Source organism: Cryptotermes secundus, unplaced genomic scaffold, assembly GCF_002891405.2.
Source record: "Cryptotermes secundus unplaced genomic scaffold, Csec_1.0 scaffold537, whole genome shotgun sequence".
NCBI lineage: Eukaryota > Metazoa > Arthropoda > Insecta > Blattodea > Kalotermitidae > Cryptotermes > Cryptotermes secundus.
The window spans coordinates 1,489,694-1,516,143 of record NW_019740661.1 but is presented as its reverse complement, the minus strand read 5'-3'; the positions used below and the strand labels follow the sequence as shown (position 1 = coordinate 1,516,143).

At 41.1% G+C, this 26,450-nt stretch overlaps 1 protein-coding gene across 3 annotated transcripts in view; it reads right to left on the bottom strand.

Moving 5' to 3' along the window:
• LOC111872519 (DNA-binding protein D-ETS-4) overlaps positions 1-26,450 on the bottom strand; it is an 85,295-nt gene that overhangs the window by 9,783 nt on the left and 49,062 nt on the right. For 2 of the 3 annotated variants that reach the window (XM_023866520.2, XM_023866521.2), the window contains exons 2-4: positions 21,545-22,463; positions 2,656-2,810; positions 1,687-1,825 (exon numbers count right to left, since the gene is read on the bottom strand). In XM_023866520.2, coding sequence (XP_023722288.1) covers positions 1,687-1,825; positions 2,656-2,810; positions 21,545-22,463 — 1,213 coding nt within the window. Of the gene's footprint in view, positions 1-1,686; positions 1,826-2,655; positions 2,811-21,544; positions 22,464-24,783; positions 24,895-26,450 lie in introns of those variants that run through there. The other variant, XM_023866523.2, reaches the window with a different exon arrangement.

Below are 26,450 nucleotides of genomic sequence, written 5' to 3'. Positions count from 1 at the left end.
TATAATAGGACACAACACACAAATAACACACATCACACAAAATAACACACCACACTCAAACAAACACAGCAAATACAATTACAACTAGAACAAATACATTCACAACTACAATTAAATAAATTAATATCAACAAAAAAATAAGTATACTATACACTGAACAGTAATAGCATTCATTGGAATATGAAATGTCATGAACTGATGCACACACATTTCACCATGACCTTCTCTTCATTCCACTTCACTACACTTATGCACCCTTCACATCCTCACCACAATTTACTTCCCTTCCATTCACTTCACTTCACTGCATTTTTAATTAGTGCCCCCCCCCACACCTTCACTTCACCTTATTTATTGCTTTCCTAACCCTTTTCCTAAAATTACTTGATTTACAGGACAGAGTCCCTAAAACATCTGCTGGTAGTTGGTTCCAGAGTTGGATGGTCCTATTTACAAAGGAATATTTTCCGATATCTGTTTACTCCTCATACAGTACGGACATTTTCTTTCGTATGACGAGGCACCTCTACTCTATTAATTAACTTGCAACGTCATGGGCCTCCAACAACATCTTATATTTTTATTTTGTCCACGGAGCATATAAAGTAAACATACGACTGATTAGATGTTATAAAACATCAATTTTAATCTTGTTTTATATTATATAACCTTCAGTTTTATACATAAATGACCATTGTATTTTTACACAAAAGAATTAACTATTTTGTCATTGTATCTAATTTTACTACAGTTCAATAGTATATGTTTGTTGATTTGTATTCACCTGATGATGGCCATTAATGGCCGAAACATGTAGTGAGGCATAGCTGGATACTCCTTAGTTGTTGTGTTGCGACAGAAAAATAAAGTTATATACTGTAACACAACAGGATGCATGAAATGAAGTTTCTAGCATATTACATTAATGTTGCTTCCATGTCAAAATCTGCATGGATGCCATGTTAATACTGTTGCAAGTAGAATAAAAAAACATGGCTTTAGAGAAATGAGTAATAGAAGGATAGTCTTGTAAAATTTCATAAAAGCTGATCAACGGTTCAATTTCACTTAGAATGGATATCACGTAACAAGCAATGAGGTGAAATTCATATTTCCTTCAATATAATATAATTCCTGCCTGTGAAATGACCAAGCCAATGAGGCATGCCAGATTCAGATCTACCATTTTCTTCAAATTTGGCTTACTACTGTATACAGTTCATATACACTTTTAAGAGATATCAAAACCATGCGCAGTACTTATTTTCAATTGTACATTTTCTTGAGGGCCTGAGGGTCTCTCTTCTAAAGGTAATAAAATGTTTATGAAACAGTCATGGGTGAATGAGCTACTGCCAAACTCATACGCATATGGTAAACAAAGTTTTCCAAAAAGCGTTTCATGATCAAGTCACAGTATATGAACCATTAAATCTGTATCAGAACAACTGCTACTATCCAATTTTTGAAGTCCAAATTGTGGTTTGAAGGAAATGCTGTCATTCAAATTTTGGTCAAAGAAGTTTAAATTTAATTCTCAAGTTTAAACAGTCATGAGTAACCAGTGCCACTGAATCAACTTTAAACCAATGACCTGACCAGTCACTGCCCTAAAATCAGTACTTTCAATTGTAAGGCAGTCTGTAATTTGGATATAAATTCAGTGTTTCCACAGTCTTCACTCACCTTCAGACACCTCACCACTTGACCCACTTGAATTGTTGCTGCTATTCCATTGGGCTTGGCTACTCATTTCTGGCTGCGATTCCACTTCTGTACAAGCTGCCTTCCAAATTTCCAGGCGAGCATAGAGTGTACTGCCGCACTGTGTGGGGTAGGAACAATGCATTACAGAGACTTGATAGAATGTCTGGAGGTTGTGTGAAAAACTCACGTCTCATGAAAAAAAGCCTAATCCCTGACAGATGCAGTTTACTCATCTGTGGAGGAGGAAGAAGAGAAGGAGAGAGTAACGATGAAGTAGAACAACTTAAAGAGGCCAAGGAACAGGAGAAAACCAGAGGTGGTCATGTTTGGCTTGTGTGAGAAGATCCCATCAACAGTAAAATCCGTTAGTTTTAAGGCATATTTTGTAACAATGTGTGAGTGCCTATTATTTGTTGAAATACATTAACTCTGCTCTGAGTGCTTGTATTCCATGTTCTTACTAAGACTTATCAGCTAGATAGAGTCTGGATCTGAACTGCATAAACCCTCGCCTTTTCATTTCATATATTGAATAATATTTTTAAAAAATTACAGCAATTAATAAGAAATATTTTACATTTTGTACATTTTGTTCACACACCCCCAAACACACATATATATATATGTCTTTATTATTGAGATAATGGCTTTCAGCTATTAAAATGGATTTCATGAATATATGCATATAAATATAATGTTGCAGGCTAATGTCCAGGGGCCAGTGAGGTGGAAAAGGAATGCCCACTACTTCATCCCTCTACAGTCTGCATAAATTATTTATAATTTTGTTTTAAAAATTTACATTTGTGTTCTATGCTCAACATATTTCTTACCTTTTAAAGTTTGTAAACAGTGGCAAGTATAGTGTTAGTCAGAACAGAAAATTAGTTATCCATCTTTGTGTGTATATCATCCATAAGTAAAAGTGAGTTTCATTCCAGTACTTACTTCAGGTGCTCTCTTCTGGAATTCCTCTTCTGAGAGGACTGAGAATGCCACACCATCCATATTGAAGTATTCCATTTGTATCATTGGCAGACTGTACTGGCGTAGCGTCCATAGGAGCCATGCCTTGACATCATCCACTGTCCACTGTGCCAAATCTGAAATAAGAGAGATCACCACTCAATAGAAGAAAAGTGTAAAGAATAAATCAAATAAGATCTGTATATATTTGATACAAGACCTGTTGTTCTAGGATAAATGTTATCTAGACATGAACATATGTTCACCAAAATGTTCACAAAATCCCATCACTGGAATGCATCTCAAGTTAGTAAAAACAACAAACAGGAACATATACAGTAACATATCAGCCTTGCATAGACCCATATCTTCATCACCAAAACATAATGATCATTGGAACAAGTTTAAGGTTCCTATATGCTGAAGGTGATTCATACTAAAGAGTCGCATGTAATTTTTTTTCTATTTACTGCTGACATTTGAGGTACTTTATTCTAGGAGTGCCAACCACAAAGAGTCAATTTTTTACTGTACTTTGCAGTGACAGGGTCTTTTCTTTAACCTTAGTGAAACATATAATTATCTTGTCTTGTGACTTTTCAACTTTCTGCTTGAAATACGCATCTTAAAATGCAGAAAGGGCATATGTAACACTAAGAACTAATACCTCTACTTTATCTCTTCCTTGGTTTAGCCATGGGGGGAAAAAAGGGAAAAAAAATCAGTGGGAACACAGGAACTATGTTAAAATGCAATATTTCTCTTTGAGATATTTGAGGCATTTCTATTCATTTCCATTTCCTGCAAAAGAATCGCTACATCAGTAAGGATGATATTAGCAGAGAAGGTACAAAGAAAAACAAAATATACACATCAAAATTACAACAGAAGGCATTGTGGGAGTAGACCATTTGTGAGTTCTAGGGTAGATAGGTGAAAATTAAAATGGTTTTAAGTTAAATAAGTAATAAAGGAGGATGGTGAACTAGTGCATGAGAGATAGTATGCATTGGTGGACATGAAATACAGCATTGAACCTCATCCCCCCCCCCAAAGAAGAAGAAGAAGAAGAAGAAGAAGAAGGAAGAAAGAAAGAAAGAAAGAAAGAAAGAAAGAAAACATGGGGTTGCTTGGTCATTTGAATAACTATCAACAACCAAATGATTTTTTATCATGTAGTTGATTTTTTATGATTCAAAAATAAACTGGAATTAATTGTAGCAACGACCTGCCCTGATCTGTTTGGTGTTTGACAAGTTCAATGGGAGAAGCGTGTCCTGTCATCTCTAAGGAGTTGAAGCAAACTATCTGTGAATTTCATCAATATAAATTATGTTAGCATTGAAGTAAACCAAAGGAAGAAAGCTTCTTTAAATAAGGATATGCTAGACTTAATCTTCAAGGGCCTGGTATCTTTATCTTCTATGCTACAAGATATTTCCAAATACAAGCAGAGGCCACAAGTGAAGTTCAGTATATTTGCTTCTTTTACTATTTATGGGACTTTAAAGAAATCAACCATGGCCTAATTGCCTAATATAATGGAAGTCGGGTGGAAGGAATGGGAAAAACAATGAAATGCCTGTTAGGATAGCTGGTGTTTCAGACGAGATTTGAGTTAAGTATCACCGAATGAGAGTTTACAGCATTATTACTATACCAACCTGCTTGGCAAACATTCACTTTACAAACCAGTGTATTTTTATAGCTACAATGTGTACATTTATTGCTACAGAGCTTATGGTTATTCAGCTGGCAAAGAAATTGCCTTCTGTTATGTAGTCTCGGAGCTCACCGTCATCATGAAAGCCTACCATTTTACGAGTATTCTATAATCAATCCATTCCACATCTCCATTAATTATTTCCGTGAGACCAAATTATTATTATTATAATTCCATTATCTACACCTAAGCCTGTGTAAAGTTATTGTCCCATGACATTTTAAAATGTAAATATTTTTGCACTTTTAGTATTTTCTGCCTTTGTTGCGTGTCTTGTCCATTCCAGCCTTTCTTATTTAATAATACCACGTGAAAAGTACAAATTTTAAAGGGGGCCCACAGTAGCTTAGTTGGTTGTGGCACAAGCCAGAAGGTTGCAGGTTCGATCCCTGATGAGGTAACTGAATTTTTCATTTGACCTAATCCTTCCAGCAATACTATGGATGTGTGGTCGACTGAGCCTCTAACAGAAATGAGTACCAGGAATCTTCCTGAGGATAAAGGGCAGCTAGTGTGTAAGGCTGACAACCTCACCACCATCTGTGAGCTGACTGTCTAGAAAGTGTGGAAGCCTCGGCGTCTCACAACCCTATAGGCCTCCATTGCCTGTTACAGGGATAGCTCTATCTTTTTTTACAAATTATAATGTTCCTCATATGAGTCTCAATTTTTCTGTTTCCTTCCTTTCTTTCTGATCGAGTACCATCTGCAGCGCTTTGTTTCCAGACGTCTTGTGTATCTCGGGGGAAGACCAAGCTTCAGATCAACTGCAAGTGCTCTATTTTACAAACAGGTTGCATGGGCCCAGTGACACCAACCTTGACAAGGTGGGTGTGGTTAATTACTGAAACCTTGCATTATTTTAAGTCCTGTTCTTTCTGGAACAGATGTCACCAAATCAGTTTCCTGAAAGGGACAGACCTCTCCATATAAAAATTGTTATAATTTCGGGTAATCGATTATCAGAGGAATATTGTGGCGGAGAAGTTTGTTATTTTATTCGTGAGTCCCGTGTTAAGGTCATGGGCCCAGAGATTAGTTCTTCTGTAGTACCTTAAGAGGGCCACAATCATTTCCTTCGACAATTCAAAATTACAGAAGAACTGAAGCTGAAAAAGCACAATTAAACAAAGCGAGCGTCTAATATTTCAAACCATTATAACATTATTGGTATTGTAGTACGGTAGAAAGATGTAGCCCTCTATTTTCTTCAAGGGGCTCACCACCGAATTGTACCCATAGTACTATTTACAAAAGCGTCCTTCAGAACTCTACTGGCATTCTCCAGCTGTCCTAGTCAAACACCAATATTATACATATTTCGAAATTCGTGAAACTTAGTATATCTTGGCACAAATATTATGTTTTTGGGCATTATCCATCGTCTTGTCTCTATCTAAAATCCTCCCTGTTTATTTTTCAAAACACAACGTTTCGGAAACTGGATTCTGTCTCCGTCTTCATGTAAAAACTACTCAGTTGGGCCTAATCGACAGAGCTAGTCGCTCTCCGGAGAGACGGGAGACGGGAGACAGAATCCAGTCTCCGAAACGTTGTGTTTTGAAAAATAAACATGGCGGTTTTTGGATAAAGACAAGACGATGAATTATACAATTATACAACGTATACATTATACAATGTTACACTGTAACATTATTAACATTGTTACATTATCTGTACCAATATACCATCGTCACAAACTTTTAGATCTCATCAATATATCTTGTCAGGGAAGACATGCGCCTTCGCGAAAGCTTATGTTGGCATAGCTTGGAGTGACAGTAAATTAATAACATGGCTTTCGATATATACATGCGAGAAGCCATAAAAAGAACTTTGTTAAACACATCTAGTTCAGAGTGCGGGTCTCATGACCACGCCCGTGCCTCGAGCTTTCTCCTTCAGGCCTAACTTGAGTGCAGGCTAAATATTAATTACTGCTGCGTATTGCTTCTGTATTTTACACCTATCAATTCTCTATATGCCTTTATCATCTACGCTGCAACTACATCCTTCTGTATACAAAAGTGTAATAATTATGCGAGAGATTGTTATAACACAGTGCGTCGGTAGAACAATGCACGCACTGGATACAAGTGGTAATAATTCTGTCGGTAGAAGGACCTGCGAACAGTGTCTGCTGCCAGCTGTCAATTTCATGAAATATGCTTATTTAGGAGTTTAAGGTCTATGTTTTTATTTTTTATTTTCAGTATTTAGTGATGTGGTATCACTGGACTGTGATTGCGTGGAGCCCCTAGTAAAAGTAAAGTAAAGCTATCCCTGTACCAGGCTGTGAAGGCCCATAGGGTTGTGAGATATTGAGGGTCCCACATTATCTAGACCAGCTGTGTCAAACATGCGGCCCCCATAGCCACAAGCCCCTCAACTTTAGGAGCTAATTGATGTTAAAATTAATATTAAAATTTTAGTAGAAATATTTTTTGTAAAGACAATTTTCCAACAGACCAGAAGACAAGAAGTCTCATGCAGACATAAATTAGCAGCCTGCAGGAAATTCAGTGTTCTGCTATTTCTAACATAATTTCTTGTGTAATCTCTCTTTTTACATATTGAAAAGCTGTTTGATACTTGTCAAAAATAGCATTTTCATGCTTTTTAAACCTAATATATGTGACTTAGGTAATTACATTGAAATTATTCCTAAATAATAAATAGAATTAAATTTCCTTGTATCAAAATCTAATGTATATTTCTATTTTGAAGTGCGGCCTTGCACTATTATTTATAGGGCTGAGGTGGCCCTCTGTACAAGTTGAGTTTGACATGCCTGATCTAGACAATCGGCTCAAAGATGGCGGTAAGGTTTGTCAGCCTTACGCACCGGCCGCGCTTTACTCCCCAGGAAAATTATGTAATTAATTCCTGGTACTCATTTCTGTTAGAGGCTGAGTCAACCCCAGGGCCATAGGGCGGCAGGAAGGATTAGGTCAATTGAAAAAATCCAATGACCTCATCGGGACTTGAACCAGCACCTTCCGGCTTGTAGTATAGCCCCCCCTTTCCGGAGGCCCTAGTACCTAGCATTACTACTTACTACCTTCACATTGCCTAGAAGGTGTGACTTTCGTGAAATGACATAAGCAGATGGGCCTCTGAAATGCAATTATTGATAATGGACGTAGGAGCGCGTCTATTGTGTGAATTGTGCGTTAAGTGTGTGTGTGTGATTGTATATATATATTGTACATCCCCTCGTTGGTGTCTCCACCTTATCGTGGTGAGGGTGTTTGAGTATGCCAAGGACCCTGAGAGCTATACCAGCGGTAGCGTAGCTACTGGCAGGGCCTCCCTTGCTGGACAGGTCAAAGGGTAGGCATCAGACGAAGAGAGACACCGAAAACTGATGCCGGAAGCAGCGTCATCAGCGGCGACTTGAAGCACAGAGAAAATGATGCTCGAGATGGTTCAAGTTCGTATAGCAACAGGCGTGACCAGAGTGGTTTGAACGGCTGTTGTACTGCGATGTGGAAAGCAAATGGAAAAACTACCACATTATCACTATTCCTGGATAGTCTCTTTCCAAAAACAGAAGATCGCATTAAGTGGAGAAACTGTTTTGGAAGAGGCTGTGGACCTGTCATCTGACAGATTACTGATGAATGAATGAATGAATATTGTACATAGCCGTATTGGGGGCCTCTCGGCTCGTCTGCTCACCTGTTCGCTGATCCTGACATTATAACAGTACTATTGTACTCGTAGTAAAACACAGGCTACAATGTACAAGCCTTCTAAAACAAGGAACCATCACAACTGCTTATATTTTTAATGCTTAATATTAGTACATACACATAATATATGCATATCTATGTAGCCTAACTCGCTGCGTTGCATGCGCGAATAACATTTTGTGACGAGGCCAAACCTAACATCAAAAGTTCGTAGAATACTGGAAGTTACTTCACACATCAATTTGTGGTTTTAGCAGCCAATTTATTTTTGAAGCCGGTTGCTAAATGATTTACGATTAAACAAACTTCACAGTGGAAATCCATGAAGTGATTTATATCATTCTTGCATTTACTTTCGATGGGCAGACACAGGTACGCCCTGAAGAAATTACTATGCGCGACACTGTGCATGCAGCCGCAGGAAGAACAATGCAATCTACGTAGTACAGAACACACTGCGCTTGCGTCATCACACCGTTGTATCGAGGTACTATGAACAGTTGTTGCTGCGGGCAACACGATTCTGGTTGGAAGACGCGAACTTCCATAACAACAATGCTTCACGTGACGTAAGGCGGGAAGCTATAAATATATTGTAGAGTGGTGGCCCTCCACCCTGAGGGGTGGTCAGATTAACTGAAAGCAGCAAGAAGAAAATTAGCAGAGTACAGGTTAAATTTAGTAAAAGACGCAGAAGGTCGGATGAAACAGGGAAAGCATTGAACCTGGAAACTATTACACATTTTACTACAGAAATCGAAACGAAAATAATTTTTTGGGTATAGACCTTTTCTTAGAGTACGACTGGACAGGGGGGAGACAGGAAGTGTGCAGATTGGAAGAGGAGTTCGACAAGGATGCTGTTTATCACCAATTCTGTTCAACTTGTACAGCGAATGCCTTACCAAGGAAGCTCTGGATGGGCTCGGTGACTTCAAAGTAGGAGGGCAAATTATTCAAACTGTGAAATATGCAGATGACCTTGTGTTAATGGCTAAGGAAGAAACTGTGCTACAGGGCATGATTGATAGACTAATTGAAATTGGAAGGTGCTATGGCATGGAAATGAATGTGGAGAAAACAAAAGTAATGAAAATTTCGAGACAACCAACCCCAGTCACAATAAAGATAGACCAAAAACAAGTGGAGAATGTGAAATGTTTTAAATATTTGGGTAGCTTGTTAACAGATGATGGAAGGTGTACTTGTGAAATTAAATCCAGGATTGCCATGGCAAAAGCTGCATTTAGCAAGAAGAAGAATCTTTTTACCAGCAAATTGGACTTAAATTTGAGGAAGAAACTAGTGAAATGCTACATTTGGAGCATAGCTCTGTATGGGGCTGAAACATGGACACTTAGGGCAGTAGATCAGAAACATCTGGAAAGTTTCGAAATGTGGTGTTGGAGAAGAATGGAGAAGATCAGTTGGACCGATTATGTGAGAAATGAAGAAGTGTTAATTAGAGTCAGTGAGCAGAGGAATATCCTACATGAAATAAGAAAACGGAAGGCTAATTGGATTGGTCATGTTTTACGCAGAAACTGCCTTCTAAAAGAAGCTATCGAAGGAAAGATAGATGGGCGGATAGAAGTGACAAGAAGACGAGGAAGAAGACGTAAGAAGATGCTGGATGACCTTGGGGACAGAAGAGGGTACTGTCATTTGAAGGAGAAAGCTCTAGATCGCATTAAGTGGAGGAATTGTTTTGAAAGAGACTGTGGACCTGTCGTCTTGACAGATTACTGATGATGATGATGATGAGACCTTTTCAAGGGTATTAATCAGCACTTAAAGGGGCAGAATGTGTTAGTGGTAGACTGTCTACATCATATTAAAGAAATCGCTTATGTAAAAGTAACGATTCATATTCTTCACAAAGAACTTTAACGAAGAACTCGGCGTATATCTGACCAATTCTCAAGATTCACAAGAAAATTAGGTAGGAGATTCCAATGCAGAAGTACAGATACAGAAGATACAGGCATATTACAACTGGAAAAGATAATTTATATGAATCTGGCAATGATAGTAGGATCAGAGTAGTAAATTCTACCGCTAGAAAAAATGTCAGGAGCACAATATTCATACTTTTTTTATCGTTAGTGGGGTGGGACTAAGTCTCCTGTACCGCGGCAACTTCTGGCCTTACCAGCCCCAGATGATAGGTGAGGGTGATTGTGGAGCAATTGGTGCCATGAAGATTGGCAGGGGAAACAGAAGTACTCGGAGAAAACCTACCCCAGCGCCACTTTGTTCACCACAAATCCCACTTGACCAGACTCGGGATCGAACCCGGGCCGCCGCGGTGGGAAGCCAGCGACTAACAGCTTGAGCTATGGCGCGGCCATATCCATACTTAGTAACATTCATAAATACAGTTAGACTCCAGATAGGGCGACACTCAATCCGACAGAATACGTAGTGATACAAGATTGTTTTCAAGTACGGGCCCACTTGAAGTGCAGTTTTCGAGGAGCCGACCCTGACAATGACCACTCTCTGGTAGTTGTAAAAGTCTGTGACAAACTATCGGTAACATGCTACAGATATTATGATTTTGGACATTATCCATCGTCTTGTCTATTTTCTAAAAACCGTCCTGTTTCTTTTTGAAAACACAACGTTTCAGAGGCTGGATTCTGTCCCCGTCCTCCGGTAAAATCTACTCACTTGGGTCCAACAGATAAGAGCTAGCCCCTATCTCCGGACAAGACGATGGATAATGTCCAAAAACATAATACACGCACTTATAGCAATATAGGGGGGACGCGGTAGCGTAATTGGTTTAGGCACTATGCTACAAGCCGGAAGGTCGCGGGTTCAAGTTCCGATGAGGTCATTGGATTTATTTTTCTGTTGACCTAATCCTTCCAGCCGCCCTATGGCCCCGGGGTCGACTAGCCTCTAACAGAAACGAGTACCAGGAATTAATTAAATAATTTTCCTGGGGAGTAAAGCGCGGCCGGCGCGTAAGGCTGACAACCTTACCGCCATCTCTGAGCCGATTGTCTTGACCAGCCGTGTCAAACTTGCGGACCCCATAGCCACAAAGTGCGGCCCCTCAACTTTTAGAGCTGACTGATATTAAAATCAATATTAAAATTTTAGTAGAAATGTTTTTTGTAAAGACAATTTTCCAAGAGACCAGAAGACAAGAAGTCTCACGCAGACATAAATTAGCAGGCTGAAGGAAAAGTGACTCTGAGAATTGCAGAAGGGTTTGTCCAACTAACGGTTTGTAAAGTTCGTGAAGGACAAACTATTGTATTTCAGAAGGGTAATTCACTAAAATCCGCACAGCCTCACCATCCCAAGTATTTCCAAGAATCCCTTTTGGAGGCGTAGTAAGAATGCAAGGAGGGTGAAAACTGACAGACAATTGCAAGGGATTTCTACCTTCAAAACTAGCTTGCAACCCCCAGCCATTGTCTAATGGGCTGCTAGCAAACTTTCACTTTTATGACCACTGAGACAAGATACACATTCCTACTAGTCCGGTAGTCTCCTGTACATTGTCATTCAGTTCATTTTCACACAGCGACAGGTGCTGATGTTACATTGTGATGAAAGTATAAAGGTTATAATTAAACATTAAATTATCAACTACGAGTTTTCTTGTATATGTTTGTTTGATACTTGTCAAAAATGGCATTCTCTTGCTTTTTAAAACTGTAAGATATGAGACTTTAGGTAATTATATTGAAATTATTCCTAAATAATAAATAGAATTAAATTTCCTTGTATCAAAATCTAACGTATATTTCTATTTTGAAGTGCGGCCCTGGGCTATCATTTATAGGGCTGAGGTGGCCCTCTGTACAACTTGAGTTTGACATGCCTGGTCTAGATAGTGTGGGACCCTCAACGTCTCACAACCCTATGGGCCTTCACGGCCTGTTACAGGGATAGCATTACTTTTTACTTTACTTGTACCAATATAACACCGTCACAAACTTTTAGATTTTATTATCGGTAACATGCATTTAAGTTCATGTCTTAACAGGAGAATTCGGGGTAAAATCATACCGGAAGTCAATTCCTTCGAAAATGTACCAAAGTACATGAATTTGGGAACGACAATAACGAACCAAAGTGCAGTCACGAAGAAAAGCACTGGTTACATTTGTGAAATGCTTGCTACCATTCGCTTCAGAATCCGTCGTCTTCCCGTCCACTATCCAAAATCGTAAAGATTAAGATACAAAAATTATATGCTAAATGTTGTTCGTTATTTTGTATGTGTGTGAAACTTGGCATCTCACACTGATAGAATTCTCGAGATCTTTGAAAACAAGGTGCTTGGCAGAAAATTTGGACTATGAGGGAGGAAGTAGCAGGAGGATGAAGAAAACTGCATATTAGAAGATTCACAGACTATGTCTAAAAAATTCTGGGGGTACCTCACCATCCGATAGTGACATACATCATGCATGATAGAAAGTTACTAGATTCTACTTTCAACATACGATGGAAACCAAAACTGCCATACCAGAGATCCCGCCAAACACAACGCACAGGACTTTCTTCCGTAATGCTGCCTATTCAAGGTATGCTTAAAGATGTTTCAGACACAGCATAATTTATGTTCCATCACATATTATTCGTATGTCCAACTCAGGTGAGAAGGGCAGGGTATGTAGCACGTATGGACGAGATGAGAAATGCGTAAGTCTAAAAACATTTAGCAAGAAAACATAAAGGATGACAAAACTGGGAACATTTTGGGGTAGATTGGCGTATATTACATGAATCTTTGATAACTAAGGACCAGAGATGGAATCTTGTGAAAAATATGATTAACCTTCGAATTTCATACAAGGCGGGTAATCTGTTATTTAATGTGAAACAATAAGTTTGTCAAGGACTCGGCTCGGTGGAGTCAAGTTAAAGCTGACCTTGGACACAAGAACTATGCCACGAAGACGTTCAGGTAATCAGAAACAGCCTGCAGCTCCAAGCCGTCAACATATTATGACAACGCTAAGGGCTGGACGACAGATGAATCGGGATTAGATTTTCAGTGGGCAGAGACTGTCCTCTTCTCCACAGTGTCCTGACCGTTTGTTGGGCCCACCCAGCCTTCTATGCAATGACTTCCGGAGGCTCTTTCCTCGGAAGTAACGTGACCGGGCATGAAACTAATCATTCCATTTAATGCCGAGGTTAAGAATACTGGAGCTGTACCTCCATTCCCCTACACCTTCAAGGCGTGGCACTTAATCAAGCACAGGGATAATTTTGCCTTCGCATTTACGAGGGTCGTACTGAAAGTCAAGAGCAGCAATTTTTTGTAAAGTAACATGCTTTATTATTGACAAACCAAATACACCACCTCAATCTACAGACCTATCTTTATTTTCCCACATAATTGCCACTTCTCTGTACACATTTCTCCCAGCGTTCTGGGAGTTTGAAAATTCCCCTTCTGTAAAATTCCGCTCCAGCCATCCGAAGACACAGACGCACTGCTTTCTGAATTGCCTCCCTTGTCTCAAAACGTTGTCCACTCAGCTGATCCTTTACAAATCCGAAAAGATGGTAGTTGGAGGGTGCCAGATCAGGGCTATAGGAGGGGTGTGGAAGAACTTCCCACCCCATCTTTGCAATTGTTTCCAATGTGACCTTTGTGGTCTTCGGTCAATAACCGCGGGACCCAACGAGCACAAACCTTTCCTATAGCCCAAGCTTTTAATCATCTCCTGTACTGCACTGTGCCCTATTCCAAGTTTTCGGGCTATTGTGTGCACAGTCACACGCCTGTCATCTTCAATGATCTCATCCACTCTTTCCTTGTTGCGTTCAGTTCAGGCTGTTCGAGGACGACCGCTCCGAGGCTCATCTTCGATGCTGGTGTTCCCATCTTTAAAATGTTTCACCCATCTTCGAACACTGTTCGCACCCATGCACACACTTCCATAAGCACGCTGAATTCAGAAAGCAGTGGGCCAGTGTCTTCGGATGGCTGGAACGGAATTTTACAGAAGGGGAATTTTCAAACTCCCAGAACGCTGAGAGAAATGTGTACAGAGAAGTGGCGATTATGTGGAAAAATAAAGAAAGGTCTGTAGATTGAGGTGGTGTGTTTGGTTTGTCAATAAGAAAGCATGTTACTTTACTAATGTTATAACACACGCAGTCACAGGAGCAAGACGCAACACAGAGCACAATACACGATAGTGAAAGAGTGCTCCAACAGAAGATGATAGAAGTGACTCGCGTAATGAAACACGACGTAGGAATGAAATATCCTGTACAATTTTAATATTTTAACACTTAACATTTATCAGTATATATGATAAATATATATTTTAGTTATTTTAGTATGTATAGACAAGGCATGCAATGAACTAGTTTGTCGTGGATTGGATCAGCACCTGAAGATGGCACTTTTGTGCCGAAACATGTAGTGCGAGTGAGAAGAGGGGATAGATGAATGTATGCACTAGAAGACGGATAAAATAAATCATGTTACTTTACAAAAAATTGTTGCTCACGACTTTCAGTACGACCTACGTACCTACGAAGGCTTACCACAGCAACGAATTTTGTATTTTAATACATATGAGCCCCTTTTGCTGCATTGTTTAAAAAGTATACAGAAGATGGTGAATGAGCGAAAAGTCAAGATTGGTCTCCTGGGATATGATGTCATAACAGAAGTGCTGAAATCTTATACGGTGGAAAGCATTTTGTTTCAGTGTCGGCCTACGGTTTCTTTTGTAAATGTTGAAATATGGAGATCTGGATACGTGACGTGCAGTTAGGGTTATTATTATTATTACTGGAGGGGGTGGGTTTCCCCATGCACCGCGACTAATAGTCTACTGTACGCCCCCCTTTGATATTCTACCAATCGCCATACCCTACCGGTACTGGTGCGTGCTATCAGCCCCGTTCAGCCAACGAGGTCGGCCCTCGGTACCTCGATACTTCCCCGATCTACCAGAGGCAATGGAAACTACTTGGGCGGGAAACTTGCTTAATTTTGCGCAGAGGTCACCTGGAGACATGAGGATCTTTTACGTGCCGTAAATCTACGACCCACGGCATAAAGTCCTTCCCGCAGGACTTGTTCCCTGAATTTTTCCGCCCTTAAAAATTCCACGACCTCCGCGGGGTTTGAACCCGCGTACCTTGAGTCATGGGGTGGAAACGTTACCCCTAGACCACGGAGGCCGCTGCAGTTAGGGTTTAACATGGAATGAAGTTAGTTGAGCTTCCTTCAACTGGACTCATAAAATTGTGTTTAACCTCAAACAGACTAATTTAAGAGGGCACTTGATACGCACACTCTATGCATTTTTTTCCCTTCGCGCTACAGCCCCAATTTGGGCCTTGGCATACCTCCATGAAACTCTCCGTTTCGCTTCGGTTTACTAGATTTTAGACATTCGGTAGAACTCCTTGGGCGGGCGATCAGCTCGTTGCAAGGCCTCTATCTGTACACAGACACAGAAAAACTCATGCACACAAACACTAAACATTCATGCCCTAAGTGGGATTCGAACCCACGATCCCGGCTTCCAAGAGAGCGAAGACAGTGAATGTGTTAGCCCGCTCGTCTACCGTGACAGGCAAAACCTATGTATTACGACGGTAAAATAACCGTACAGACTACTCGAATTCATATCTCCGTTAAGATCATAAGACATAATGAAATAAGTATGTCAGAATGTGACTCCTCTTGATTTCAACATGATCAGTAACAAAGCAGCGCGATCCATCGTGGTGTAGAGACCTATATACTGGCGTCAATCAACCCGATAACACAAACATGAATATACGATATACAGCATGTCGTCAAATTCCACTTGGAATTTTCTTTCTTCGTCCACATAGTCTATAGATCGTACACGTCGACAAGACTTAACTTCTTCACTGGTATGGCGGACGTCATTAGTTTTTGAGCATAAAACTGCTTTATTCTTTTATTGCGTGATTAAAATACAGATTACCTCCAGGCACACCCATAACTACCTGGTGAGGCTGCGCTCTAAGTTGTTCTTGTTTTGCAACCAGGTTACTGCCTACATATATATGGCTCAAATGCTCAACATCTACACTCCTTCATCACCTGTTCCCCAGAGTAGTGAAAGGCTTTATCTGAAATCAGATTTAACAAATGGCTACTTGAATTGAAAAGTAGCGGCTCCGGTCTAGACAACAAAGATTAACGGCCGTGGGAATCCGTTGCGCTGACCACGCGACACCCTCTATCCGAAAAGTTGGCACTAACTTCGCTGACAAGCGGCGGTCGCTCGGTTGGTATAGTTCACTTGCGGACTAAAGGCCACGGAGATTCCTGTACCTATGTTTTCAGTTTGCCTTTGATTTCCACGGGAAAGCCCATGGTACTTTAAGCATCCTTCTAGTGGGTATCACGTTACCAACGATTTCCTACAAATCTAAAATTAACTTAATTCTAAGGGCCGAATCCAGTTTAACGTGAGATGAACACTACTTTACGAGGAAACTGACGAGGAATACAAGTGGCATAACTGATTGCTGTTCTGCCAAGACCGATTAAAATCAGTTGACATTCACATACGTTATCGCATGAAACAAAATGGCGTTTCGGTCTGGCTATAAGTTGACGGCCTAATGTGGACTGCGTTCGGAAATGGGTGGTTTATACGTGACTTGTTGCTCACCGACTTGAAACTGTCGGCTGGCCTTGAGACCGGCGCCGGTTGCACCGACTACGGTTACACCTGAACCCGTTTAAAAGATCCGTACCGTGTATCAAAGAGAGAGTGATGATGTGTATAGCCTGCTCTGTACTGCAAATGTATCAGCCTGGAAGAGCCTGCCGACGAAAGTTTCACTCATCCAAGGCGTAGCGCTAAAGCGAGCACACAAAATGAATCGTACGAGACGTTTTCCCGTGGTTCAATGCAACATTTTCCCCTTGATCTCTCGGAAATAAGTAATATTTCCTACATGGGTGTTATCTAATAAAGGAATTGTTAACTACCTAACTTTCAAGAACCAGGCATAAGCACCACGTTCCGGTTGCTTTAACCTACAGGAAAAGTCCCAAGGACCTCTTGGACAGAAAAGTGGTTGGACTCCAGAGCCACATTTAACTGGGCGCTTGGTAAAGTGAGATGTCTCACTCTTGCACCCATCCAGGCAGTCGACCCTGACAGCTTTCTCTTCCGCAGCTGTTCCGTAATCGTCGAGATACTTTTACAAAATGCGTCCCCCACCACAACGGTCCGTTACCTTGGCATTACAGTCCCCTCGGGTTCCTGCTGATGCGATTTTGGAAACGATTTGCACTATTGCAGAAAAGGTGGGGTTGCCCAGTGCTTACTTAAGTACTACACCACGAGGGCGCAAGGCAAACATTCTTAATCTCGGTACCAGACGGAGATGAGTGGTCAGCTTCACAAGCGGCCACGTCACACCCGAAGAACCCACTGGATAGGAGGCTACGTGGTCCTCAGAATCGGTGTAGACTCAGTGGCACAGCCGAAAGTTTCATTACTTGCCTGAAATGGAACACCGGACGACTAGTTCATAGTTAATAGTCACCATACTCACCGAGCTACCCCAGCTCCAATATTTGTACTGTCATGGGGAATAACCAGTGAAAGCAGCTATCGTCCTATCCACTTTCCAAGAAACGAAAATGAAGATAGGGGTTTATAAAACCATAATTTTGGGTACATGAATTACAAATGTTTGGAACAGGGATCAGGGACATACATGCGCACTTGTATATTAGTGGGATGTTGAAAGCAATTTGTGTTTGACACAGGTAACGAGGAATGCTTTATGATTTACACAGCTACTATGATGGTATGATTGTTCAGTAGCGTGGCACATCCTCCTTGATGCTGTCAGGGTAACGAAGTTTTCTGAAAGGCACAAATTTGACGCTACTCCTTACATAGTTGTCTCCACTCCACTGTTACTTCATCTCATATTTTTCAACAAAGTTCTCTGTGGCAATGAGGTTGAAGGAGTACACTGTCTAGGTACACTGGCACACAGGAATCCCGAGTTCAGATCCATTTCGCATAATGGATGAGCGTTAAACTCTTTATGCAGGTACTGACCTTACGATGGAATGCTCCCCCATCCACAGACTTCTGTCCAATGTGTAACAGAAATAGAAAACTCTTCACCATTAACTAAGACTGCAGAAGACAAAATAAAATACAGCTGAAAGATAAACAGGAGGAAGAAACAAAGATAAAAGGAGAGAAAGCTAAAAAGATACTATATAATAAATACATGCATAAATAATTCGAACAGATAAAGAAGCAGACAAAAAGCCGAAAAAAAATTAAGTAAAGACTTAAGAATTCAAGGAAAAATACTGAGCGGATTATATGTATTTAAATGTATATTTTCACTTTTTATATAACAAGCGCTTCAGGGTCGGGAATATACGAACAACAGATAAATAGAAGTCTTCGGTAAATTTCGCGTGTGTTCGAAAGACCGCTATTCACTCCCGAACACAAGTTCGGCAATGTATGCATACCATAATAATTCCGAAACGCTCTTCCCTTCTCAGTCAAAATCTGCAACTGACTGAAAGGAGTGTGTTAGACATACAGTGTTTTTTATTTTTCTCTGAAAATGAGGAGACAGTTTCTGTTTACAGAATCTTTCAGCAAGAAATTTAATCGACATCGGTGTATGCATTATGGAGTTGTTTCGTACATACAAACACGACGAAGTGATTTTAATGGGCGTTCGGCAGGAATGCGAACGCGCCGCTATTTCATTCGTGCCTCTATACTCGTGGCCTCATCACATGACCCTGTCTCTCTGGAAGAATGACTAACTACGAATTAGCACTAGAACAAAGAAATTACTGTAATCTTCTTTCGCCAATGGCCTTCGGGCGTTTCTTGCCTTTCCTTTTCCCCCACTGTAAAATAACCGAATATCAGAAACCCGGAATGCAGATTAGGTGGGCCTGTCATCGTGTCTGCTTGTGAAAGCATTAGTTCTACTATATTACTTTCTTAAGAAGAGGGGAGGGGAGGGGAAGGAAAAACTACATTAAAAATGTTACTGCGTCATCAAAAGATATATCTGTTTATTCAACATAATATCCAAAGCAAACTGACGCATGAAAAGTGATATTTTCGTAAGTAATATTTAGAAGAGACATTTGTACAATGTAAATTTGTGGTTTCAATTCATAATACCTTGCTATGCTACGCAAACGTGTCATTTTATGCGCTTCTTTTACAAAGGTTGTGAAATTAATGCAACTGTGGCGTCTCCTCTGTTCAGAACAGACTATCGCAGTTGATAGCTCTTGCTGTTCGGTGTTTAAGCGTTCCACGAAGTTCCGTCATCTAAGAAGCCAATCACGTGACCAGTCTTCTTCTCAACTAATTGAACTGAGTTATTTATTAAATTATGCAGACAAGATTGTGACCCTTTGGTACTAAGCTTAATACAGAAAACAAATGCCTCACCTTTGATCTATATTCTGATGGAAACCTATAATTTCCCATGTTGAAAGGTCATATCCAGAGGAGCCTAAAAGTCAGTTAACTTATTTGTAAAATGTACACTAAAATACTTCTTTGTTACGTACTGAATTTACAGAAATTGTTCGAAATGAGATCCTCCATGTTCATTGCACAACTCACAACGCTGTGATACCGTTCTTTACATTGAATGGAAGTTTTAAATTTGAACATGCTCGTTCTTCTGAGAGAATGTTTTACGTTAACTGACTTTTGGACCATTCGTATTACCGACGTGAGCTGTCAAAGAGACAGCTAAAGAATTCGCGTTCGCGCTGAGGGCGACTCAGCCTCTAACAGAAATCTAACAGAAATGAGTACCAAGAATATTCTAAGATTTGAGGCTTTCACGGCGGTGACTATGAAGAAAGCAGTCTTCTGGGATTTGGCACCGTGTATATGTGGTGTTAACCGACGTTTCGGAGGAACGTATCGCCTCCATCTTCAGGGTAGAAGAAAAAATATAAGAAATCCGCAAGCGAAGAGTTTTGCCGGTTCTCACGGTCTCTTCACTTGCGGATTTATTTTTTCTTCTACCCTGAAGATGGAGGCGATACATTCCTCCGAAACGTCGGTTAACACCACATATACATAGTGCCAAATCCCAAGAAGACTGCTTTCTTCACCAAGAATATTCCTTGGGGCCAAGGGCGGCCGGCGCGTAAGGCGGACAACCTTACCTGCGCCACCTATGAGCCGACTCATTCCTATGGGCCTTCACGGCCTGTTACTGGGACAGCGTTACCCTCTTTTATGCTAAAAATGGACGAAAGAGCCGCTCAAAGCGACCAATGTTGGTGCACATTTGTATGACGACGTTAAGAAGTTGTAGCCAAGTCTGGTTAAACTATAGTTAAGCTGCCCAAAGAAAGACTGCCGGCACTGTGACGGCAGAGTAGGGAGGGAGGGTAGGCACAATACGGCACACTTCCCAATTCTGAGAACGGGAAGCCCACTGATGCTAAACCACGTGAGGAAGAAATTCATTTCCTTAAAAAAGAATTCAACAATCGTTTTCAAGATATATGAAAGTATGAGGGCACAGCTAACCTACTTTCGGTATCATGCAACATTAATGTTATCAAATGCAGGTAACAGATTTTCGATTTAACATGGACAACAGGAATACGTTTAGCGATGTTCGAATTCTTGGTTTCTATAAAGTCTGTTCACCTCCTCGCACGGCTCCGGTTCTTCGTGACCGCACACACAGGGAATGGCAAGCCCCTTTTCAGGAGAACATATTGTGACATGTTTGACATTTGTCAAAAAACAAACATTTTTAAAAAGTAAATCTGGAAATCGACTTAACCATGAAAGAATGGAAAGTTTCCCTCGAGTTGCTACTTTCACACATGTTTAGATATTGAGAGCTGCTGGCTAAGAAACAATGGAAAGCTTGTCGTTGGCGTTCTTTTATCCTTCAAAACAAAGTGGAAAATCCTTTAAAAACCATTTAATTAACTCTAATCGTTCTGTCGTTTAAAGCTGAGCGTAAAATCTGTTGCAAAAATACGGCTTTCATTCTTATCTTTTGGCCTGCATCTACGCAAGGTTTCTAGTCTTTCAAATTGACACTCATGGGAAGGAAGTTTTTCGTCATTGCACTTATACAGTGCTCTGATAATAACACGTTGTATACAGAATGGTTTCAATGGAAATGTACACTGCAGATCAAAGATTATGGGGAAGACCAAACAGACGCTAGGAAGAGGCTCTTGAAGTCGGCACTGGCATTAAATTATGAAATCCATGAAGACAATCAATCCTCTACTCCAAGGGCTACCCCACCAATATCTGAACGATTAAATTAAATATAAAGAAGCACTCAGTTGACTAAGTGTAGAAGAGGACTGATTAAGAAACGAAGAAATAAGAAGTGAAAGGAGAAGATAAGGAAAACTTCGCAACTTTCCTTCTTATCCAGCAAAAGATGACCTGTTACTCACCCGAGGCGATGCCCAGCACATTGCAGGTGTTGCTGATGTCCTCCCTGATCTGCTCGATCGCGAGTGACAGTACGGGCTCGATATTCATCAGGGTTGAACCCTCCTCGCCTTTCGCGACACTGCACGATGCCCCAGCCTCCTCCGACTCCATTTTGACCCTCACATCTGTGCCCGCAAGGAAGCCCGATGCGGCCAATCCATCGAAGTCAAAGGGCTTAAGGTTATACTTCCTCTGAAAGCTCATGTCCCTAAGGACCTCCCGGAGTAGCTGGTGGTCTCCAGGCTTTCTCTCAGCGCTCGCCTTCTCAGGGGCTTTGACGAGGTTTGAGCTTTGTCCAGAGGCTGCAGTGTTGGACATAACGCACTCGTGTGACATTTTCTGGGGCTCTTTCTTGACTATTTGACTGCCAGTGCCAAGGGACTCCTGAAGGAGTCTGGATTCCTGGAGAATCTCCTGCAGGTCTATTGTCTGTTCATGTTTGATGATGGTGTGGGTTGATGAGGGAGAGGGACAATGCTGATATGGAGAAGGGTTGTTGGTGTATGATGTGGATGAAGCAGTGGACCCCGCAGGGGATGAAGGCTGCGATGATTGTGGCGGGGCTGGATACTCCTGATGTAGGAGGTACAAGGGCTCTTCCTTGACTGGTTGCTGCTGATACGGAAACTGTTCGGGACTATTTGACTTGCTGTGCTGGCTCATCGTCTTCAGGACCTGCAGGTCGTCCAAAAATTCCGGGAACATGGGCGGAGGAGATCCTGTGGGGTCACAGTACAAGGACATCAGCTGCTGCAGGTTCGTGGGTGAGTACGGCACTTCGCTGTCAGAGGGCAGCAGCGACAGGTCGAAGCTGTCTGCTGCGAAGTTGGTGTAATCGCAGGGAGGACTGAAGCCTGCTGAAGGTACTGTCTGGGGCATCTGGAACAAGTGAGACCACATTCGCCTTTAGTAATATTCTTGTCACAGTATTACTGTTGCAGCTGAACAAGTGAACTGAATTGTGCTGGATTACCCATTCGGAGCTTACACAGCGATACGAGGTTTTGTGTTGAAAATCTATATAAATATTTTATTACTTCTAAAATGAAGGTACACTCCAAGTTACCAGAAGATCTGGCGAAAAAAATTGAATTCCTGCCATCGTAAGCTGAAGCTTTTTATGTTTTGCAGACACGTTAATTAAAGGCTCACATATCATTTAAATGTAGCTTTATTTAGAAATTATGTTCCTACTTCCAAGAAAACAATACATTTCGTGTTACGGTTGCTGATTTGCCTCAGAACAAAACGAAACCTGTAAATAAATATGGACAATACGAGACATGACAAGAAGTTAATTTACGCTACATGACACACACGGTTGCGAAGTACCTTTTATTATTCCCTCAACGGAAACACAATCTTTCTTCTTTCTTCTTCTTCTTCTTCTTCTTTTTTTTTTTTACTCTGAACATGGCACAAAACTCTACAACAAGCATGGGCTCGCTGAAGATCTGTTTGGTAAACCAAACTGGAATGCTGCAACCCGTATGACAACACACAGTTCCCACTGAGTTCTCGCATCTTGGCAATTTAACTGCTCCAAGTTGTTCCGAACAGTTTTGACGAAGATGATAATACTCGTAATACCAAGTATAACTCTGAACTTGATGTGTATGCAATTCTCTTCGAGAAAATTTCGGGGTGTTTTTAATTTCCTTAATAAATTTCTGAAATATGTAAGTATTCGTTATTTGACGGAAGAATTTGTTATTGCATGTAAGCCTAAGTCATGGTCTAAAATAAAGGATCTCTAGGCCTATTATAAAGTACTCAATACATGCAATATATGTACGGTAGTCCTACGTGTTGAGGTTTCTCTTATTATTCCATTAATTTCTGAGAATTATTACTCATAAAACAAAATGTTTCGGCATATAAATCGTCTTAATTAGACAACATTTTTATTTTAAAACATCTTTTTGGTGCAAACGCAATATTATGCTAAAATGTACAAGGGCTCCACAACCAATCTAGACACATTAGTGTCTTTCCTTTATCAAGCCGTCACTTTATTTATCATATTTATTACCTGTTTAACTATGGGTTTGATAACGAAGCGTTTTCAACTTCATAAGCTATCTAGCGTCAAATGGGAGGATAACTATGAAAGAAGGTCTGAAATTAATACTGAATGAAGTGGACACAGAATACTTTAGGGTTCTACCCCAACGCTTGCACAAAACTCAAACTCCGTGGCCTTTAGCCCGCAAGTGAACTATACCGACCGAGCGACCGCCGCTTGTCGGCGAAGTTAGTGCCAACTTTTGCGGATAGAGAGTGTCGCGTGGTCCGCGCAACGTATCCCCACGGCCGTTAATTTCGGTTTTCTAGACTGGAGCTGCTATTTCCTTGAAATAGCTCCTCAGTTATCCTCATGAGGCTGTGTGGAGCCCGTTCCAGACCCACTAATTCTCAGAAAATCCGGTGGCGTCGGGAATTGAACCCGGGACCTCTTGATCTATGGCCAGGAACTCTGACCACTAGATCACAGAAGCGGTCCTCACGGAACTCGGGAAAATCATACCATTTCAAACACTCCTAAACGGAAGTCGATTATACATGCTTCGTATCGATAAAATGAGTTTTACGTGACGCAGAAATTGAACTCTATCAATATTTTCCGAAACGGCTTATCGTACAAAGACATGTGCAAGTAAAATAAAATATACCTCTCATTATAATTCAAGGCGTTTGTTCGAAACATTTCTCACTATGGCGAACACTTTAACAAAACACGAAATGAAATAACTGGCACTAGGAAGTGTGACTAACTCTGCAACAGTACACCTGCACCTACTCTGTAAGTGAAACACTGGCGTTGGTTATTTTCTTTCTTTCTGTTGGAAAGAATGCATAGCTACGTATTTAACTGGTTTTAGTAACTGATCAAAAGATGACGATGATGAAACATCGCCGAGCGTCGCGGCCTACTGGATAGCGCTTCTGCTTGTATTCCACTGACCCTTGGATAATAGCTTGGTCCGGAGGACTGATCTCCTGACAGGTTCTTCGCGGTTTCCTTCAGTCCCTCCAGGCAAATATCCAGATACTACCCCAAATTCTGTAACGATGGCTTCCTTCCGTATCCCTTCCAATCCATTATTCACTAACATGCTGCTGAGAGCATAATTAAAATCACAAATAAATAAGAGTCAATTAAGCATTACGTTACATAAATGATAACAGAAAAGCATACCGCAATCAAAAATAATGAAGGCCGTTGAGAGTAGCGTGCGCCTACGTCTTTCAGATACACATCCACAACATTTACTGTCTGCGGGACAGGGACGTCAACCGCTACGGTCCCCACTCCTTCACTTTGTGAGCACAGCAGTTGCACGCCTTCCCCCCACTTTCTTCCCCATTGACATTTCTAGTCCACAGACAGCATATCAGCGACATTACACACTACAGCCCTTGTGGACCTTGGTTGCCTTTTCAGTTTCTTAATCTGTACAGAGTCGGTATGACTCTTTGGGTGGGGGATCAGCCCGTCGCAAAGCCGCTACTTACACATAAAACAAAACAAACATAGAATAACACACAGACAACCATTCAAGTGGGATTCGAACCCACGATCCAAGTGTTCGAGCGGGCGAAAACGGTTCATGCCTTAGATCGCGCGGCCACTTTGATCGGCGATAACCTAAATAAACAAAATGCAACTGAACGGTTACAAAATGCGCGTCAGAAGTATACAGTGTGTCCAGGTTCTGTTAGGACTGTGTTCATTAAAAATACAAGACGTGAATTATTTTCAAAATTTCACTCTTTGTAATCAAAGTAGTCTCCTTCTGCATCAATACATAGGTGGAATCGATTGAAAATTTTTCGAAAACAGTCACTGTACTCCTTTTGTTGAGTCGCATTTAAAACTGCGGTAGATTCCCTTTCGATGTCCTGGATGGTGTCGTGACAGTTTCCTTTCATCGCCAACTTAACTTTTGGGTACAACCAGAAATCTACTGGAGTCGAATCTGGCGAATACGGAGGATGATCAAGGTCTCTGATCCCTATTCTGGCCAAAAAATCTGGCACGATCTTCGATTTATGGGGTGGGGCATTGTCGTGGAGGAGCGACCAGGAACCTTGCTCTCGATATGCAGGTCGAATTCGAAGAATTCTCGCCCTCAAACGATTGAGGACTCCGAGATAATAATCAGAATTCACTGTTTGACCTTCTGGCCGAAATTCCTTCTGAATGATTCCTTTGGAATCGAAGAAAACGGTTAGCAGTGTCTTTACTCTACTCTTTTGCATACGAACTTTCTTTGGTTTCGGCTTCTTTGGGCTCAACCACGCTGCACTCTGCAGCTTTGTGAGAGGCTCATATCGAAATCACCATGTCTCGTCACCAGTAACAATCGATTTTGTAAATTTTGTATCATTTTGGGCCGGCCGTAACATGTCTTTGCAGTGTTCCACTCTGGCATGTTTCTTATCGCCTGACAGCGCGTGCGGTACAAACCGCGCATAGACCTTCCGTTTGCCCAAATCCTCGGTCAAAATTTGATGCACAGTACTTTTTGGTATTCCCAAAAGCTCCTCGATAAGTCTTGCAGAAACACATGTCTGATCCAAGGATTTCGGTCACTTTCTTCACACTTTCTTCAGTGCGACTTGCTCTAGGCTTTGATGCACGTGGAGCGTCTTGAGTGTCCTCCTTGCCGTCACGAAATACAGCATACCATCGAAGAATGTTAGAGCGACTCAAACAATCACTATCGTACACACTTTTCATCATTTCGTACGCTTCTCCGGCTGTTTTGCCTAACTTCAAACAAAATTTGATGTTGGCTCTCGTTCAACCGCCATTTTCCGACGATCGTCAGAACAGTACTGTTACATTCAAGGTCAGAACAC